This window comes from Ambystoma mexicanum, chromosome 6p (genome assembly GCF_040938575.1).
Source record: "Ambystoma mexicanum isolate Mex_15411 chromosome 6p, UKY_AmexF1_1, whole genome shotgun sequence".
In the NCBI taxonomy this organism is placed as follows: Eukaryota; Metazoa; Chordata; class Amphibia; order Caudata; family Ambystomatidae; genus Ambystoma; species Ambystoma mexicanum.
This window is the reverse complement of record NC_090935.1, coordinates 1,157,114,472-1,157,136,150: the sequence shown is the minus strand read 5'-3', so window position 1 is coordinate 1,157,136,150 and position 21,679 is coordinate 1,157,114,472. Positions and strand designations below refer to the sequence as shown.

Sequence of the window (21,679 nt, the reverse complement as noted above, 5' to 3'; positions counted from 1 at the left end):
TTGGAGTCACAGAAGAGAACACAAACGCCATTTTAGAATCGAGTCCTGGCAAAAAATACCAACCGGCGAATTAATAATTAAATAAACCGGCGGTATGTTCGAGGCTATGAGAATTAAATAATTAAAGTTGGTAGCCTCAAACAATGGGAAAATCCCATAGGAAAATATTTGCGGTCGAATATAAAAAATAGTTTCCACTGCCACCAGCCAAAACTCTATCAGGGGGGACGGAGACGTGCCCCCTCGACTAACAGACCCCGGGGCAATCGAATTGCCCCGACCAGTATGTCCACAATATGATGGTTTGTACTGGTTTCTGTTAATAATTTCGGACTAGTAAAGCCAATGGTGACTTTACATGCCCTGGGAGACAGTCAATCCCAGGGTATGGAGTCTATGGTGGGGTGTCACTATGACACCCCTGTGTTACTGCACAGAGGGTGCTGTGTAACACACATGGTAAAAACACATGAGACCCTATGGAGTAAAGGACCCCATAGCCCATAACACAAATTACCAGTCAAAGAAATACCATAAATTGTGTCCAAGAGTGGGAGAAAGAGTCTCACTCTTGGCAGGAGGAAAACAAATAAACTCCAGAAATCCAGCAAAGCTGCTGGGGGACTCACTAGGTTAGGAAATTCAGCCTAAAGAGAGAATTCTCCCTAACATCAGTGATGAGCAGTAGTGGTGGTCAATTTTTGAATTGGAGGGAGTCCATATTTGCCACAAATAGGCAAGAGTGACAGAGCATAGCGCGAAAGCCCACACCAGCCAAGTATACCTGGAATATTCACTTTAGTCCCTCTGCCTGTACCCTCCTACCATTCAAGTATGCTTACCAAAGTGCGTCCGTGATCACTCTGAATTCTAACCCGCCCCACAAAGCACACTCCATAAATCCACCAATCTTCTCTAGTACGAGCATACACGCCTGTAAATGTGCATTCAGCTGTGCTTCGCTTGCTCATGTGTACTATCGCTAGACTTTGGGTCTATTGTACTGTAGTTTATAAAAATACATACATCACCAAAATGATTGTTCTTCCCCTTTTGTGTATCTGGTGCTCTGTCCTCTAAAATGACTCGGTTCTATGATTCACCAAAACAGTCTGTCTGCCCCCAAACCCCGAACAGACCATTTCATTTTTAAAATGGACACCAGTGGTGGTAGTAGATTGAATATAGAAATGTGGTGGTGATTTTCATTTATCCTAGCTGAGTCGTATACAGTTATAATTCAGGAAAATAACTGCAAATGAAAAATGTTTAGTTATCACTCGATTATTCTATGTATCATGTTTTCTTTTTTTTAATAGTGATGAAATAGGATTAATACCGTGCCCAGAAGCGAGGTATAACCGGAGTCCTATAGTCTTGGTTGAAAACAAACTTGGTGTCGAGAGCTGGTGTATCAAGTTTCTTTTGCCGTATGTCCACAGCAAATTACTACTTTACAGACAAAGAAAGCAGTGGTTAAATCGGGAAGGTAAGTTTCCTTTATGGTATTGGAATGCATGTAAATGCCAATGATGATTATATTCAGTTTAACATAAGGAGACTTTGCTGGTTTTCTTACCCTATATTTCCCGTTGCCAGAGGTAAAAGAGGAATATGCTGCCATGAACGGAAACGGATGTGTTTTTAAAAAGATCTGTTTTTATTAACTTTTGGTTATAACAATACCGTAATGCATGGCAATGGTTGTCATCAAATCCTCTTGGTGCATAAATAAAGATACAATTATTCCTCATCACAGTCCACCTTATCCAACCCCCCTCTTCCTTCTCCCGTGTATTCCCCTGTTTGATCCCAAGTTACTTGTTCCCGCCTCCCCCCCTCCTTTTAAGGTTCCCCAATCTCTATATCACATCTCCCAATTCCATCTCCTGCATAAGTCCTCTTACCCTGTTGTCCCCGTCCTTCATGATCAAGTTGGTTTTAAATCCGGTGTCGATGTTGGATCATTTAGCATCTGTCCCCAGTCGATCCACGCAGCATCACCCTCCGCGGTCTCCGACTGTTTCTTTCCATCTCTGCAAAGTCCCACCTTTGTGCATCTCTGACCCATGCCTGTACTGTTGGGCCTGTGGGGCTTTTCCAAGATATTGCAATTCGCCTTTAAGCTACAATGAATACAAATGGTTCCTCTTGGTCCTATCCCTCTTATTGTTCACCGGTATCCGTCCCAGTAAACAGACTTCGTTCACCCATAGCTCCCCCTGCACCAATGTGTTGATCTTATCTACCACATCTTCCCAGAATGCTGTTATCACGGGACATCCCCAAACCATATGCTAAAATCCCGCCAAATTTTCTCTGCATCTAGGGCAATTGTGGGGTATACTTTGACTCATGGCATGGAGCCTCGATGGAGTCCTATAAACCCTATGCAAAAAATGATATTGGATCAATCGGAACAGTGCATTCCTGGATACTTACTTTACCTGTTCCCATATCCGACGGAAATAAATGTTTGACCAAACGTCACTGAGGGTTGGCACATGTCTGGCGTCAGTCCCTTTATTTGCACTGTGTTGAATACACTCTATTGAAGGTAGGCAGTTGACAGTTTAATAAATACAGTGACTCCTGTAGCGAGTCAGAAGGATACAGACTCTTAAATGACATGTTCCAGGATAGTTTTGTAGAGAGGCAAATATACACGTGTTAGGCAGAATCCCGTGCAGTTCCCTTAGGGAGCACTACACAAGATTAGGTCTACAGGTGAGAGCAATAAATCCCCTTTGGTATCAGCCTGTACCACAAAGATTTAGTTGGTAGCTGTGGCTGAGCAGTCAGACTTATCTCAAGAGGGAGATGAGCAGTATTCAGGGTTTACACATTAGGTCTACAGTACTATGGAACAAGGAAACACTGACCAAAGCTTTGTATTAAAAAGTAGATGTATATTTATTTTATACACTTCTAATAAAACACATTTATCACAGTCATCAAGCAAGTTGAAATTAAGTCAAGGAAAAATATACACACTCCCTATTTAAATTGTAGACAAAGTGAACCAGAGTGAAAACTGAGCAAAACGGCACAGTGAAAACTACACACAAGGGTTTCACTAACAATTTCTCACAAGGGAGGGAAAGCACAAGTTATTACGAAATAGCTTCTTAAATACCCTATCAACACTTCCCATAAGTTTGTGTTCAAGTTTAGGTCAGACAGTGCATTAGTATGTCATATACTTAAATGAAAACTGAGCAAAATGGCATTTCACAAGGTTTAGGTTTAGCAATGGGAAGGAAAGGGTAGTTGTGAGACGCTGCAGCAGGGCTTCACCGGTGGTTCAGTCGTTGCAGATGTCTTTGGCTTCTCTCCTCTTTGGCTTCTTAATTCCAGTGGCGACGTCTTGCTCTTCCAGTCCTCAAGACCCTGCTTTTATGCAAAAAGCATCCCATTCATACGGCCTAGCAGTCACTCACACAGTGGAGTGGTCATCTTGGCGGGATACCCTCCAGCCTATCAGGATAGAGTGCGACATGGGTTGCGGAGGCAACCCTGTCCAGGGGTCCTACTCCCTCTCCCACACAACGGACCCACCCCAGACTCAGTGGCGCCGAAAGGAGGGCTTCTTGGTAGAAGCCCGCCAAAGGACAAACAAAGGATACCTGACCTGGGGTAGGAGTTTAGAGAAAGACACGAGAAAGAATTTATATTAAAGTTCTGGCAAATAAAACCTACCCGAGTAAAGTTACTAATAAAATAAACCGGCGGTATGTTAGAGGCTGTCAGAAAAAGTGGTAGCCTCGAACAATGGGAAAATACCATAGGAAAATATTTGCGGTCGAATATTTATGGTAGTAACCACTGCCACCAGCCAGAAACTTTAGAGAGAGAGGGACTTTACAGTACCCCCTCGAAAACGACCCTAAGGGAAAATCTATTAACCCTTTCCAGTACCTCCATAGTAAGATGGTTTGTACTGGTTAAGTTCATAAAAATTGACTATTAAAGTCAATGAGGACTTTACATGCCATGGGAAACAGTAGTCAGTCCCAGGGTATGGAGTCTATGTTTGGGGGTCGCTATGACACCCCTGTGTCACTGCACTCAGGGTGCTGTGTAACACATGTGAATAAAGATGGTTCCTATGGGGGTGAGAAAATCCCATAGACATTAAACACAAAAATAGCCTAGAACATACATAGCAAACATGCCTAAGAGTGGGAAAAAGAGTCTCTCTTAGCAGGTAAAAAGAAACAAACCCTTCAAATCCAGCAAAGCTGCTGGGGGACTCTATAGGTAAGGGAAATTAGCCATAGAATGAGAATTCTCCCTAACACTACGTCATCTCTAGTGCCCACCCCCCTCACCTCCATCATACTGGAAGAACAGCAAGAGAGCACTGTGTGTGTGACACAAGGTATCGTTCCAATACTGCAGCAAAGATACAAATGACGTTATGCACTCAGACAGCCGTATCAAATGTACTGTCTGCAGACACCCCTGGACTTAGACGAGCTGTAAGTGAAATCAGACCAGAATAAAGTGACTTCATGAAGAGAAGGCACTAGGATGCACTGAAATGAATACTTAAAGAACTGAAGTCTGTATTTGAAGTCACAGAAGAAATATATATATATATATATATATATATATATATATACTTATATACTTGCTGGAGGAGAAAATTAAGCGGCCATGATAGAAAGATGGACGTCTCTTTCGTATAATAGTAAGCTAAGAAGCCTAAAGGAGAGAGACCATTGCTGCAGAGCTGGCAGGCGCTGGAAAACAGTTTTGTGCGAAGAACAAATTGTTTGTTTTGGGATCAAGGATGCAAGGGACAAGGTGAGTCAAAGTTGATAGGCTACATGTGCATGACATATTTCTCTTCAATTAAGTGAAGAAGAAAACCTCTGCAAGTGCCAAGTATTGAACACTTAAAGATGCAAAAAGCATGTGCACGATGGAGGAACGAAGTCTCCAGAGGCCATGAGGAGTAATATCATGCAGCTTAATTTAATTAGATAGCACTAAATAAAAGGTAGAAATGGACAAAATCGTGGTCTCCTCACACGTGATGCAAGACTCCAAAACAAGGCCTATTCATTAAGCTCCAACTGAAGATAGCGATGTACCTACACTCCCTTAAAAGTCCCAAGGAAGAGAACAGTCAGGAAAGTCAACTACAGAGAACAAGCCAAGTATATATGTTCCCTTAACCAATCCCTCCTTTCGATAGGTGATGTCATAACGGATGTACATCAAGGTATAAAGCCTTTGTGTAATCAAAATGTAGATGAGTGAGCGAGCTGCAATCTGTTTGTTCATCAGGTTTCCCTACTTTATTTGAGCTGATAATAAAGTAGTATTTTGCCATATTCTTTGAGTCTGTCTGGTCATTTGGGTCTGAGATCGTTTATTGGTAATTCCATCTGGCACTTGGAATGCTCCAGGTGCTACTGCACAGTATATTAAAGCAAGAATTATAAGGCCTAACATTCCCTATATCTATGGGCGGTCCCTACCTATCTTACTAAGGAAGGTGCTAGTCGGTCTGTCGTGGAAGTCCAAATCAAGAAGTCTGCTGTCCAAAACGATTTTCACTGACCCTAACATTATATAAACTAATTTAGGCTTGGACAATGGCTCCCTACTCCTAAGTATCCGTCTGTAGATTGGTATATGACCCTTAAATAGACTCTTGTGACTTCTCTGACCAGTCTCTGTAACTCTTCCAATGGGCAACTGTATTTTCCCCCTTCTTTAGGAAGCTTCTTCTGGGATCTCTAATAAGTGTTCCACTTCTGTTTGTGGCTTTCAGTATATCCCTGGATACATACGTTGTCCAGGGCGTCTGTCCCCCTTGGTTTATTATAGCTCAGTTTACTGTGGTCTTCTTGACTTAGTTTGTGCTGTACTACTTCTGTCTTTTCCGAGGGTACTATTATCACTGATCCTTCTCTCTTTATTCAGCTTCTCAACAATTTGCTCTTTCATGTTATTACATTTTAAGTTCATCAGGTTAAAGTGGGACTTAACCTCTTTTCCCCTTTGCCGGGGTATTGGGATCATTGGTTCTTCTCTTTAGCTTTTCAATAATCTGTTCTTTGGAATTATCACATTTGAATTTGACTTGTTTCAAGAGTAGCTTCATTTCATAACCAACACTGAGACAAGGTGGCTGTTAGTATAATGATTCCCTCCTTGCGGCCAACCGTGACTCCCGTCCTCCCGGTTACCTTCGTCTTTGCCAGGGAACGTCTTCCGGAGTCTGGTTCCTTGGAATCCTTTGTGTTTGGTCTTGGCCGCCTGTGCCTGTCCTTCGTCGGTGCTTGCTTTCTTGCGGTCCCTCCTCTCTCTGGTCTCTCGCTGCTTTTCGGTGCTCCGTTGTTTGGAAGTGAGAACGGACACCCTGGGGTTTCACACTCTGTGGTATCAGTGAAGTTGTATGGACCACTGGTCCACCATGGCTCCTGCTTCGTGGTGATATGCTCTCTACTGTTGAGCGAGTTTGAAACTCGTTGGCTTTCTTTCTCCCCCGTCTTTCTCCCCCCTCTTTCTTCCTCCCCTCTTTCTTCCTCCCCTCTTTCTTCCTCCCCTCTTTCTTCCTCCCCTCTTTCTTCCTCCCCTCTTTCTTTCTTCCTTTCTCCCTCTTATTCTCCCCTCTCTTCCTATCCCCGCTCTCTCCCCTCTCTTGCTCCCCCACCTCTCCCGTCTCCTCACCCTCTACCTCGCTTCCTTCCCCAGCCCACCAATTGGTATGGAGCTGGAGCCAACCCTGAAAGTACAAACTCACGTTCTCACATCAAGGCATACATTAGTTTTCAAAAAATAGATTAGCAGAGTTTGCTAATAGCAGACACATTTGATTTGCAATCTTGTACTAATATTGTTAATGTCACCGGATGTTATTTGTACCCAAGACATGAAATGAGAAACAATACAGCAGTCTTAATTACAGCTGAAATAAGACATTTGTGAGAGGAGTCCGGCTTCAGCTAGACCTGCAGGTTGGGTCACTTAGTTTACCTATTCAACCTGCATTTGACCCATAGCAACAAGGACAACACATTTATAATGCGATTTCTGTAAAATGGTGCCTGTAACTACAAACCCACTTTTATTTTTGGCACACTGCTGCCTCCCAGAGTCCAGCCATGCACAGTGAACTTATTTGACATTTACTGCAAACGAAGTAGATGTTAAATAAAAGTTTCAAACCTCTCTTGTAAACACTACTCGCCCTTCATAAAATCCACTCGACTGAGTGGGCAAAACGACTTTGCGAGCCATAGGCGAGTGTCTGTAAAATGTAAAAGGTTAGCTGCATGAATGGACACAAATACATAGATATGATTAAAAAAGGCTCTGAAAACAGTTTGGCCAGCTGTCTCCTGCAGGTGGTAATATATAATACAATCATAAAGCAAAGCGAGCTCGAGAGGCTAACTGCAGTGTTTGGTATTGCAGTAAATCTGTAGATCTACAGACTGGATGGAACTATTGATCACTACTTGCGTAATCCTTTAGTTTGCTTTGTGCATTTATTGTGTAAGAGGAAAGAAAGAGACTAAGCAGATGGATTGCGTAGCAGGTAGAGAACTGTACAAACTAGGTGGAATATTGTAGTTTGTGGTCATCTCACTTTAAGGCTACCTGGTATAAAGCAACAGGGTGATAATATAGAATGTCAAGGAGTATAGGTTCGGTCATGGCTTCAGCACCAGAGTTCACTAATCAACATGATGCATCTTCCCCAACAAAATGAAATCTAGTCGACACTATGAAATTCAGATACACTAACCTTAACTTTACTGTAAAGCATGGATCGATACAAGATTTTACAGTCTCAATACTGTATGTATTATTTAACAATTTACATTTTAGGAATGGAACTGCATGACTGTCTTTTTAAAAGATATAAAGTTGACACATACTTGTCTTTGCCAGACAGCATATAAAAAGTGCAGTTAAAGTATCATCCCGATTACCTCTGGTTTGCAATTATTTGAAGAAAAACATTCTTGCACTCCTACACATGCAGTTGGAACTTAAGAATGGAGGAGAGGATTACTGCTGCACTTTCCCTCCATTAGCACCTGAAGTGAACAGAGAAAATAGGGAGGGTGAGAAGAGAGCACCAACGGCAATAGAGGAATGCAGGGCGAGCTGTGATTTCATTGAAGAGGGCAACTTAAATCTCTAACTTTGCTATACAAAGGTTTTATTTGATTAGCAAAACTACAGAATTGCATTGCAAATTGCTATGCAACACTGCTTATTTTATGCCTTGCAAATATATATATAGATATTGAATACATTGTTGGACACGCATATGTAATGAAACTGCAGAAACAAACCTTAGGGCATACGCACAAGGGACAAAGTGTAATCAAGCATAACCTGCTTCATCCTGTGCTTTGGGATTGGTTTATTTACTTTATTTGAATTCTTAAAAGGGTAGCTTACTAGTTAAGGAAGGCATATGAAGGGAGGCACATGAATATTAAAACTGGGATACATCGAGGGTGCTTTACCATAATGTCAGAATCTATTGCTTGCACTATGCATAGTTTTTCAAAATAATCTTCTCTTTTCAAATTGCTTAATTTGGCAGCAAGTTGTGTTTCTCTGGATCTTTGCCAATTTTACAAAATGTCAGTACCATTGAAAAGTTCCAGGAAAGTGGATGCTTACTATTTGAATAGCAGTGGCAAATCAGATCACATCATAATAGGAAGTATCTCACATCAAAAATGTTCATGTATATAGCACAAACCTAGCAGTATATCAATGGAGCGCTGCTTTTACAGCAAGGGAACACAGTAATAGGCTGGAACTTCTCATGCGCAAATGGGTACAAAAAGTGAATTAAAGAGACGTTGCACATCGTAAGGTATTGAGCTGGCAAAGAAATGGGACAGAACAGTCTTAGACTCCAGACAATCGATGGCCTTGTCTATTTCTCCCAACAAATGAAGCCCGCTGCCCTAAAAAGCTGATTTTAAAGCCTGAAAACTAGGGATGTTGGCCTTGTTGGTCTAATGTGCCTATGCTCTACCTTCAAACCATGGTTCTCCTAGCATTAAACTATTTGCTACATTTTCCTTACAGGCAGACTGTCCTAGTAGTGTGCAAGTGAAGGCTACCCCTTAGCACTGATGGCACGTATGAGCTAGTGGTCCTATCTTTTTTCATGTCCTTTTTCCCATTTGTATATACCACCAAGTAAGGGATCTGAAAGAGCCTCTTTGTGTAAAAGAGCTGATGTTACTAGGCTGAGTAAATGACTTGTTCTTGATTGTGGAATTTGTATTTATTGAAGAACAGGACGTAATTTCGAATAGTGAGAAGTAGGTAATACAAGGAGGCTGAGGCATTACTAAAAGTAAGGTGCCTTTACATAAAAGCCTCTTTGGATTGAACCATGTGTACCTAGTAGTGAAGAGTGAGACCATATAACGGGGACCGCAGAACACAACAATAGTTTTAAAGTTTGAAGTGACTTCTGGCATTGGCTAGCGAAAAATGATAGGTATGGTGTAATGTACATGTAAGGATCAATCTGGAACCGTCAAGTTAACCTATTTATTTGATGCCACTTAATTGTCAAAATAAGTAATTCAGTAGATGGGACCTAATGACACCGACCACCCAGGCAAGCCAGTCCTAACTGAAACCTGGGTGGGGAAACACTCATCTACTCACTCATGACATCGCCCTCACTCTTAATCCACCACCACAACAACCCCAGGGGAATGGGAGTCCAGATACCACATATCAGACTGCACTCATCTGATGTGTATTCTATGTGTCCTTTATCGGCCTGCATTTTAATTGCAGAGCAGAACATTTGGGCCAGGAATTGTATAAAAGTCAGTTTAAGAGCATGCTCATGGGCCTGTTTAACCATGAATTTGTGTGTGCTTAAATTGTTCTTGCAGCAGATGGCACAAGCTAAATTGCAGCTGGACCCCGCTGCCCCCCAGTGTAGCCAAGATTCCAAGAGTGCTATCTACATTGGGTGTTATATTGTGATGAGAGTAGATCTAAATCTAGGCCCATTACAAGTCTGCGAATTGGTAACATACAGATGCCCCTCATAACCGATAAGTCTCTGAGAGAAGCGGTTTTTGATCAAAGAAATGTAATTATTTCTAATCTTACAACACCAGTAGGGTTTGAACCCAAGGAAGCCCTCAGGAGCAAGGTTATGGCATGGCTTAGACAAAGTACTGATCCCGGAGTTATTAGAACTTTGGATTTCAAAGTCCTGCAGAGAATTAATATTGATTACTGGTGTTATGCGAATAGGGATTGCATATTGGTTGGCTGGTGTAGTAGCAACCTTCCACTGTTCTTAGCTAACTGTAATAACTTCATTAATGTGCCATCCGAACTGAAGTTGGTTGTTAACGCCTTTATGTTATGTCTTTTAAGAAATTCTAAACTATAGAGTAATCGCCTTACTTCCACTTGTCCTGTTTCTGCTTACTCTATGTTGCTTAAGGACGATTGCATCTTCATCTGATTTTTGGTAGATGGTGATATTCAGCGAATGGTTTCTGTACTTTCTGATGTATGTCTTTTTTGTCATTGTTATGTTTCTGAATTTTTATGTATTTTTGTGCGTTTGTTATTTTTGTTAGTGCCCTTATACCTACCAGCCGACACAGCACTATGTAAATAAAATCAACGTACAGAGCAAGTGTTTGCCATTAGCATTAAACATTCAGGGACAGATGTTGCTGTTCTCTGAAACATTTTGCTTGTGTGCGTGTATGTATGTATATATATATTTCAAATGGATTGTGTCCTCCAAAGTATTCCTCATCTTAGATGTATTCCATCCAGCTTTAGCTGCTTCGAAAATGTTTTTCTAGGCAGAGGGCGCCGTGTGTCGATGTCGTTGAGTCGAGGTCCTTCAGAGGCCTCCGTCGAGGGTGACGTTGTAACGCTCACCTGATTCCCGTAGAGGCGCCGGTCTTGACTGGGCGTATACCGTATCTTCAAAGGTGATGTGTAACACACGGCTGGCTCTTTGGGCTGGACCTCTGTGCACTGTATGTCTGACTCGAAGGGTAAGATGTCTGCAGATAGAAAATATGGGATTAATGAACTGGGTTATTAAATGTTTCTCTCTTCTTCCCATTCTCTTCTCCTGTAGAACCCCGAAGGTTAACGCTCTCACCTTAGGTAAGTGAACGTCGTGCTCTCCATCTGCCTCGGGGCAGGGTGCTGTAACCAGTTTCTTCACTGGATAAGGGGAGCAGGCCTCTTGACTTCAGAGGACTGCTGTCCGTCGTTTACTGCACGAACGGTAAGTTTCGAGTAATTCTAAATGTCTTTAAAGTCTTTAGTAATGATGTCTCTTGTTTTGCAGGGTTCCGGCGATGGTGGATGACGGGCTGAAGTGAGTTGAAGATGGAGCCCGTGTGATGAATAGAAGCGCCTGGAAGCACGTAAGTAAGCGCTTGTTGCCTGCTTCACGATGCGCTCTAACTGTCTTTTTATTTTGCAGGTACAAGTTCGGAGCGGCTGCAGGGTGCCGGAATACCCACTGGGTTAGATGTGGAAAGGAGTAATGGCACGTGAGTATTAAAGTTCCCCAATGTCTTTAAACGCACCTTGTTTTGTCTTTCAGATGCGGGATGCAGCGCCGAAGGCCTCCGGAGCGTGCGAAGAGTTGGTAAGCTTTTGTCTTTCAGATGCCGGAATGCAGTGTGAAGACCTCCGGAGCGCACGAAGAGTAGGTAAGCCTTTGTCTTTCAGATGTCGGAATGCAGCGCGAGGCGTTGGTGACAGCCGATGGACCAGGTAAGTGAAGAGCTGTCACTGAAGACCGTAATGCTAACCTGTTCTTTCTTGTCTTTATAGGTGTTGCTGAAGACTGGATTCAGGATGGTAAGCCTTTTTCCTTAGGCCCAGGATCAGATGCAGAAGACACGATGAGCGTTCTGCTGCAGAGGATGCAGAATAACGCAAAGCAAGATTCATCCATCGGGTGTGGTTTAAATAGCCTCCTGTAGTGCTTAGGTGTCTCCTTCCACAGCCACGCCTAGGTAAGAAAAGAGTTCCTGCTTTCCAGAAGAGTTCCAGTGTTCTGAACCTAGGGAGTGGCTCCTGCCCCACCCAACAGGAAAAGTAGTTCCAAACAGAAGAGGATCAGAGGCTCAACTGGCAGGCAAGTAAGCAGCATGGTCTGCTGCAGGTAAGTCCACCCAAGCATTATGAGCCCGGCGCTTCCAGCGCTGGGACTGGGCATATTTATGAGCCTGGTGCCACTGGCGCCAGGACTGGGTCCAAAAGGTCCCAATTGGGACTGGTTGGCACTCGGAACCTGGGTTATGGATCTGCTTCCAAGGGAGTTGGGAAAACCCTGACCTTTTGGAAGCAGAGATCATGACAGACGTCATCGGGTATACTAGTAGCAAGCGCGGTGCCCGTTGGCCTCCGTTATGTTTTTCCGCAGTATGTGTTGCTTCGGAAACTCGCCTCGAGTAGTTCTGTGACTAGGTTACTGAAGAAGATATTCGATAAGGTCCCCGTCGTCGACCCCCGACCACCCTGCGTTCGGGGTTCAAAAAGTGTAAATCCTGCGGTTCGAAATTGTCCTTCACGGACCTGCAACGAGAATGTCTGTGGTGCCTCGGTGAAGACCACGACATGGAGGCCTGTGCCAAGTGTCAGGCAATGACGGGCAAGCCCTTGCAAGAGGAAGTGAAAACTGCATGTAGGTCGAAAACCTGACCGAAAAGCCTCTAGCGTCGAGTCGAGGTCCTGTGAGGAGAAATCTCGATGCGAAAGGCAAAAGCATCGGTCTAGGTCCAAGTGGTTCACACCACTGATCGTCTTTGACGAAAAAGTCCCTCCAGGATGCCGAGCGAAAAAGACCGCTCAAGTCGAGTCAACTGTTCGAGGTCACCGACACCTTCCGGAACCTGACTCACCTTGAAGGGTGAGCCTTCGAAGAGCGCCTCAACGCCCTCGAAGCCAGCTCTGTCAACGACCACTATTTCATCGACGCCTTTGTCGACGTCGACCCCGAAGCCCTCAACGCCAAATGTCCCAAAGGCTCCAATTCAGCCAGAAGCTGTCAAAATAACAGCAAAAGAAAAAACTGGAAAGGCTGTTAAGGAGGATGATGTTCCTTTTGGACTGGAATATGGCACCCCAAATGTCCCAGAATGCCTGATTTCCGAGGAAAACAGGATGAGGGATCTGGTGGAAACCTTGCATAATGCAAGTGGAATTGATACTTCACCTGAAACAGATTTTGGCAGCCCAGAACCAGGGGAAAATGCCTATCCCTCATACAGGCAATTAATGAGAAAGGTGGTTGAATACTTAAGGTGGGCTAGACCACCAACTCAGTTGATCCAAGATGATTTGACCAATGTATTGGATCATGGTCCCACGGAAGTTCCGATTTTTACCCTTCCATGTAGCCTTAAAAATAGGGTGGCCAAAAATTGGCAGACCCCGGACTCTATTCCTCCGGTGAATAAGTCCCTCACTTCAAAATACTGCCCTTCCACTAGCGACCCCCGGCTATCTGTCAAAACGCCCTACTCCTGAGAGTCTGGTGGTCCGGGCAGCCACAGCTTCAAATAAAGTGGTGTACCCTTCCATCCCGCCGGATAGGGACGACAAGCGTGTGGATGGTTGGGCACGCAAGGTATTTTCATATGGCGTTGAAATCGGCCAACTCCACATGTGCCTTGGCAACATTTTCATACACTCTGTGGGAGTGCATTGCAATGGCGGCGGAGCACATGGCAGAAGGGGATGAATGGGAAGGATTCCTAGCCATTGTTAAAGATGGAAAGGAGGCCATGCAGGAATCCCTTCAGTCTGGGTTGGACACTGCAGATAGTGTGAACAGGTCCATGGCCACTAGCACGGTAATGTGCAGCTTTGCGTTGTTGCGAAAGTCAGGTTTTGACAGGTCTCACCTTTTTGGCAACAAGGCTGACAAGAGCCTTGAGAGGTTGCAGACCTCAAAAGCGGCTGCCAAATCTTTAGGAGCTGCTATTAGGCAACCTCAGCCTTTTTGTGCATCAGGACAATCTTGGAGGGGACGATCCTATCGTTGTTACTCCTCATATGGAAAGGCGAGAGGAATGGCCAATCTAAGAGGCCAGAAAAAAAGCCACTCGTGGTGGACAAGGAAAACGTGCAAAGACAGACCCAGCTGCAGCCTCTTTACCATCAGCAGCCGCAGCAACCGCCACAAAACCACTTTGAGGACTTGCAACACAAGACTCCTGTGAGAGGCAGGCTCTCGCAGCATCTGCAAGAATGGCGAGCCATTACTTCAGATGTTTGGGCTCTAGAAATAATAGCCCAATGTTACTGCCTTCCTTTTCTAACGTAACCTCAAAGCAATCCACCAGGGAGACACTCTTTGAAGTTTCCAGATGCGCTCCTACAGCAGGAAGTCTTAACTCTGCTGGAGAAAGGTGCTATAGAACCAGTACCTCTAGGGAAAGGAACAAGGGATGGTACTCTACGTATTTTTTTATTCCCAAAAAGGACAGAGGACTGAGACCCATCTTGGACTTAGGAAGCTTGAACAAGTTCCTCAGGAAGGACAAGTTCAAGATGGTCACTCTTTCTCAGATCCTTCAGGCCCTTCAGCTTCAGGATTGGTTGGTGTCATTTTTCCTCCAGGATGCTTATTTTCATGTGCCAATCCATCTCAAGCACTGAAAATACCTGAGGTTCATAGTTGGCGACTCACACTATCAGTTTTGAGTCCTGCCATTCGGGTTGACCTCCGCCCGAGTGTCTTCACCAAGTTAATGGTAGTGGTGGCAGCGCACCTCAGGAGAGGGGGATTCACACCTACCCCTACCTGGACGATTGGTTGATCAGGGCACGTTCTGCCGAACAAGCCCTGGATCATCTGAAAGTCACCTGCCACTTCCTCCACAGACTGGGCTTCTCCTTCAATTTTAAGAAGTCACAAATGACACCCTTCCCAACAGCTCCAGTACACAGGGGCTGTATTAGACATATCCTTGGGGGTGGGGGGGGAGAGCTTGCCTCCCAAGTCGAGGGCTCAAGACTTTCTTCAGATGGTTTCCAAATTCCAAAATGCCCAAAATCTCCAGGCCTTCGACTTCTTAAGGTTGCTCGGACTCATGGGATCCTGCATTTTCCTAGTGCCAAAGGCACGCCTGAAGATGAGATCCCTACAATGGGCTCTAAAGATTCAATAGTCTCAGTTCTCAGGTCAAATGACGGACCTCCTTCAGATTCCGAACAGGTTTTGGCAGGATCTTCTGTGGTGGACTTGCACAGAGAACATCCTAAAAGGAGAAAATGTTTGGCAACCATGGCCGGTGATTACAGTAGTGATGGATGCTTCACTCATGGGGCGGGGAGCTCATGCCAACGATCTGACAATCAGCGGTCGTTGGTCTCCATCGGAGTCCAAACTACACATCAACCATTTAGAGCTGAGAGCAATCAGACTAGCACTGAAGGCTTTTCTGCCATCTATCAGAGGAAAACATTTCCTGATGACGGACATTACAATGGCCATGCATTATCTAAACAAAAGAGGTGGTGTAGGGTCACTACCTCTTTGCAGAGAGGCAATGCGGCTGTGGTATTGGGCAATTCAAGAAGGAATCTCTGTAACAGCAGTTCATCTGGCTGGGAAGGAGAATATGATGGCGGATGCTCTGAGCAGGCAGAGCATGGTGTCCCACGAGTGGTAACTGGCGATGGAAGCCCTTCAGATTTTCACCCTTTGGCGAACCCCCAAGTAGACTTGTTTGCGACTGGAATCAACGGGAAGTGCAAAAAGTATTGTTCAAGGGAATTTCCCCGAGAGCAGCCCTAGGGTACACGTTTGTGGTAGAGTGGAACGTCCCACTACTATACGAATTCCCTCCGATTCCTGTCAATCCTCAGGCCATCAGGAGATTGAGACGGTTCGGAAACCGCATGATCCTAATTGCCCCGGATTGGGCCAGGAGAACGTGGTACCCAGACCTTCTAGACATGTCTATCTGCTCTCTGTTACGTCTTCCTCAGAGAGAGGATCTTCTCTCACAAATGGAGGGCCAGGTTCTCCATCCAGAGGTCAAGACTCTCAATCTTCGTGCTTGGTATCTGAAAGGCTGAGATACAAGGATTGGGACCTTCCAGATGACATCATGGAGTAGTTGCTTTCGGCAAGAAGGTCAGCAACAAAATCTCTATACCGTTGCCGTTGGAAAAAGGTTTGCAACTGGTGCAGAGAAAAGAATGTTGATCCTTTTCTATGTTCTATCCCGGAAGTGTTGTCCTTTCTCTTTTCCCTAGCACATTTACGTACACACCCTAGGTTTTCACCGAAATTAATTTCAAAATTTCACATGAACCAATCCATTGGGCTACCGGCCTTTTTCCAGAATCCAACTAGCTCAGCTGAGAACAAACTCCATACACTAGATGTAAGGAGGGCAGTCATTTACTATCTAAACAAGACCAGATCGCTTAGGAAAACAGACCAACTGTTTGTATCCGTAGCACCAGGCAGAGAAGGAGACGGCATTTCCAAGAATGCCATCTCCAGGTGGATAGTCTGATGCATCCAGCTCTGTTACTCATTATCAATCAACACTCTGCCTTTCACTCCAAGAGCTCACTCCACAAGGGGTACAGGAGCTACTTTGGCTTTCATCGCAAATGTCCTGCTAGACACCATTTGCAGAGCAGCTACATGAAGCTCAGTACACATTTTCACTCGGCAGTACTGCATTGACACTCATTCCAAAGAAGATTCACAAGTGGGGCATGCAGTTCTAAAACATCTATTTGCTGCTGGACCTTCTTGCAACCCACCACCTACTAGCACTGCTCGCTAATTATGCACAGCATGTGATCTAAGCAGATTCCACAAGCCTCAGAAGGGACACATTACTCACTGTAATGCTATTTCTGATGCTTGTATCTGCTTAGATTCACATGTACCCAACCATACTTCTCTTGGAGAGAAGGTGCATTGATGTTTATATGAGCTTCTCTGATGCATATCTGCTTGGATACACCTGTACTCAAGCTACACTTCATGCTAACTCATGTCAACAAACCCGAGGGACCTCGACGCGCGAAGGACGGTGGGTGCTGTGGATGTAGCACTAGGGATAGTATTACTGGCGTGCCCTGTCAACGTCCATTTTCGAGTTTCGAAAACAACTGTAATACTCTGCAGCTTTCACTAGATGTCGGCCTATGCACAGCATGTGAATCTAAGCAGATACAAGCATCAGAAATACGATTAAGGTAAGTAATGTATCTCATATATATTCTCTGAGGCTTGTGGATCTGCTTGGAGCACATGCTCTGCATAGTCCGACATCTAGTGGTAGTCGCAAAGTAATGCAAGATTTGTTTTCGAAAGTCAAACGAATGCCGACAGGGCATGTTAGTAATACTATCCCTAGTGTGATGTGTACTGTACCCATGGTCCTTCACGCGTCGAGGCCCCTCCGATTATTTATTTACGCCACCATGGTCGGTCGCAAGTTGTAGAGTTCCTTTCTCCAGCATGGGGTCTGGCATGGATTCACATGCTCATGAATATTCTCTGTCGTCAGGCTGGGAATCCTCAGTAAAGAAGAAATTGGTTTCGTTTCTGAACTGTCTTTCTAGTAGTAACCAATCACTGGTCTCTGGGTCATACTGCCCCCCAGCCAATGACTGCCCTCTCCCTAAGCCCCTCCTCTGGCAGCCATCAGATTTTTACCGCACGTTCAAGTGTTGGGAGTCCTCGTGCTATAGCTCTCGAGCTTATAATGCGTTTCGCGATTTTTCAAAGAGTTTAATCTCATTTTTTCAGTCAATCGAGCCTCAAGCTCCACCGTTTCTACTTCCGAATAACGGGGACCCGTTTCGCAATTTTCTACGCCCCTGAAGGGCGGAATTATCGTCGAGTTTTCACTTCCTGGAGAATTCCAGAAGATCTTTGAGGCCTAACACGCGTGGACATGGCCCAGGACAAAGGAAACACGACACCCGGACCCAAGCTGTTCAGGAACTGCCCAGGATGTGGACTACAGAATGTCTTCAAGGAGGACGAGCATGCCCGATGCCTCTACTGCCTTCACGAAGACAAAACGCACGTGGAGAAGGACAGTGCGTTTTGCAAGAACATGTTGGAACGGACTATGAAGGATCGGCGTATCCGCCTCACAACTGGCTGGAAGGAAAGAGCCCGGCAGGTGAGAAGAAGTAGTCAGAGCGGTCTTCTAAGTCCTTTGAGGGCGCTCCGGGAGCGCCGATCGGTTGGGCTCCTCAGCTGCCAGGCAGGGCGCACTTACACCGACGCCATCAACCACGAGCCAACGTTCTGGTTCGGGGAAGAGACAATCAGAGAACCTGGGTAAGCTTCGGGAGAAGTCCCGGTCGATCTCGACGGAGACAGCCGAGGGGGAGCGAGGCGGTGATCCCTCCCCCCCCCCTAAAAGGTGAAGGCCTCAGGCGTGCCTAAAGTCGTGAAGGCCCTGATTCACCAGGCAAAGGCCTCTATTGAGGGAGTCATGGCGGTCCTGGCAAAGCCTGTGGAGGCTACCCCAGTAGAGGCAACCTCTGGGCCTAGAGTTTCCCTGCCACCGCAGAGGGAATCCTCTTTTCAGCCCATCGATAAGACCCTGGTGGAAAAAGAGGGGGGGGGGGCCCGGTGGCCATCACGGACACTGATACAGCCTCTGAAGAGGAGCTGGTTGGAGTCGCGAAGATCCTGAACAGAAAGTTCGAGGAGGTCCGGTCCCACGGGAGGGATCCTGGTGAGGCGGATGAAGAAAGCGACGGTGGCGCCGACGAGGGGCTCGTGTAGGAGGAAGATTCCACTCCCCAACCGTCCCGCCCGTCGCAACCGACACCTGGGCCACAGGACAACTCGGGAGCAATCTTGATGGCGATCCAGGCCTTGTGTACGAATATAAAGATGAGGTTGCTCTTACCTCCAACGGACGATCCAGTGGAGCCTGGACCATCGGGAAGTCCTCCAAGCAGGCGGAGGAGAACTCTTCCCTCCCCCCCTCCGCTTTTCCAGCCTTCACGGCCTTCGCAGCCTTCATCTCCATCCCCTGACCCGAGGGATGACATGGGAACAGAGACGGCCACGACTGGGACGGATGATGACGGTGGTGACGACAGGATGGGCCTTCCATCACCACCTCCTCGGGCCTCCCCTCCCAATGAAATTGGCTCCTTCCACGCACAACAGTGTTTGCCTTTGCCGGCGTGGGTGGCTTAAGGCAATGGATTTCTGCCAGGACGTGCAAACCAGAGTTTTGGACATGCCTTTCGACGGGAACAACCTGTTTGGCAAGACAGTGGACGAGTCACTGGAGGCCATCAAGGCCGACACAGAGACGGCCCGGACCTTGGGAGTTTTGTAGCAACGACGGCCGCCTTTTCGGAACTCCGGAGGCAAGCAAGGTGCCTCCAAAGGATTCGGTGGCGGCTCCTCGACGTACCGCCAGGCGGCCTACAGAGGACGCGGCAAGTCAGGGGGGGGATCTCGTTGTCGCCGCCCAGGAGGCCAAGGCTTCAAGGCCGCTGCCAAGCAGGACTGAACCGGCCGTAGCATCGGGCCCCCACCTGAGCACCCCGGTGGGAGGCCGGCTGGCGAAGTTCGTCAGCGTGTGGGAGTCCATCTCCACCGACCGATGGGTACTGGATGCCCTGGGCTGCGGACACACACTCGAGTTTCTAAAGAAGTTCCCCCGCATTCCACCCGTGGCCAGGAAGGAAAACCACGTCCCACAACTGCTGCTGGAAGTAAGGGCGATGCTGAAGAGAGGAGCCATCAAGCTCGTCCCAAAGAGGCTCCGGGGCTCCGGAGTGTACTTGCGGTACTTCCTCGTAAGAAAGAAGACCGGCAGTTGGCGACCCATCCTGGACCTTCATCGTTTAAACAAGTACATCAAGTCCCAGAAGTTCCGGATGGTCACCCTTCAGCACGTGCTAGGGCAGCTGGAGGAAGGCGACTTCCTATCGTCGCTGGACTTGGAGGATGCCTACTTCCACATCCCCATTCTAAAAGGACATCGAAAGTTTCTCAGATTCGTAGTCCAAGGGCGGCACTACCAGTTCAAGGCCCTTCCTTTCGGTTTGAAGTCGGCGCCCAGGGTGTTCACCAAGTGCCTAGCCCCAGTGGTGGCGCGGCTGCGCCTGCAGGGGATCCACGTCTACCCCTATCTGGACGACTGGCTCATCCGAGCAAGGACAAGAGAACTCGCCGTCGAGCACACAGTGAAGACCGTCCAACTGCTCATGGATCTGGGATTCTCCATCAACTTAGCGAAATCCCACAGGGTTCCGTCGCAAGTCACCCTGTTCCTGGGAGCCAGGCTCGACACCGTGGCGCGAGTGGCCTCCCCGTCGGAGGAAAGGATGAAGGCCATCCTGGGCAAGATGCAGCGGCTGTCGACCATGGACGTGGCCAAGGTGAGGTCCATCAAGTCCCTTCTCGGCATGATGTCCTTGTGCATCTACCTCGTGCACCTGTGCAGGCTACGGATGCGTCCACTGCAAGAGTTCCTCAAAGCCTGTTGGATGCAAGTGGCGGGCAGCTTCGAAGACAGGATCTCGCTCAAGACCTTCCGCCAAGCTATCCGGTGGTGGGGCACCCGCACGCATCTGACGGCGGGTATGGACTTCCAGACCACGGCACATCAGGAGACTGTGACGACGGACGCATCCCTGGAGGGATGGGGAGCGCACACCAGAGATCTCCAAGCAAGAGGCCTTTGGCTCCCGGAGGAGAGGTCCCTCCACATCAACGTACTGGAGCTCCGGGCCGTGTTCTGGGAGCTCAGGTCGTTCCTTCCGTCCCTCAGGGGCAAGGTGGTGAGGATCTTCACCGACAACACCACCACGATGTTCTACGGCCGGAAGCAGGGAGGTACCAGAACCACAGCCATATCCAAGGAAGCGCAGGATCTGTGGCACTGTGCCGTCGCCCAGGGGATGTTTCTGGTACCCTTCCACCTGGCAGGAATAAAGAACACTATCGCCGACACACTCAGCTGGGAGCTGCGCTCATGCCACGAGTGGGAACTGCGACAGGATCAAGTGGATCTGCTATTCCAACGATGGGGCAATCCCCAGATCGACCTATTTGCAATGGCAAAGAACAAGTTTCAGAGGTTTGCCAGCAGGTTTCCCCAGCCGGGGAGCATGGGCGATGCCTTCTCATTCCCCTGGGACGGCCTGTTCCTGTATGCGTTCCCACCGTTGCCGTTGCTGCTGCGACTCATCAATCAACTCAGACGGTCCCGGTGCAGGATGATCCTCGTCGCACCAGCATGGCCAAGACAGATCTGGTTCCCGGACCTTCTGGACATGTCAGCGTCCTCCCCCCCCCCCCCCCCAGTCAAATGGCCGACGGATGCGGATCTCCTCGCCAGAGAAGGAGGCGCCATCCTCCACCACGACCCGGGGTCGCTATACTTGCAGGCCTGGCTCCTGCAGCACTAGAGTTTGGAGGGTACGATATCCCGGCGGACTGCAAGGAGGTGCTTGCAAAGGCCAGGGCGTCCTAGACTCTCAAGTGCTATGGACATAAGTGGAAGAGGTTCTCTGTCTGGTTCGGCGCACAGAAGATTAACCCTCTGCGGATTAGGGCTCCCCAGGTGCTGCCGTACCTACTGTCGCTGGCCAAGGCGGGCCTCCATCAAGATACACCTAGCAGCGATCTCCCGCTACACCA

General features: G+C 47.1%; 1 protein-coding gene across 2 annotated transcripts in view; it reads left to right on the top strand.

The window, feature by feature from the left end:
• PTAR1 (protein prenyltransferase alpha subunit repeat containing 1) overlaps positions 1-21,679 on the top strand; it is a 523,154-nt gene that overhangs the window by 78,421 nt on the left and 423,054 nt on the right. For both annotated transcript variants that reach the window (XM_069625789.1, XM_069625790.1), the window contains exon 2: positions 1,320-1,489. In XM_069625789.1, the coding sequence (XP_069481890.1) occupies positions 1,320-1,489 (170 nt within the window). The remainder of the gene's footprint in view (positions 1-1,319; positions 1,490-21,679) is intronic.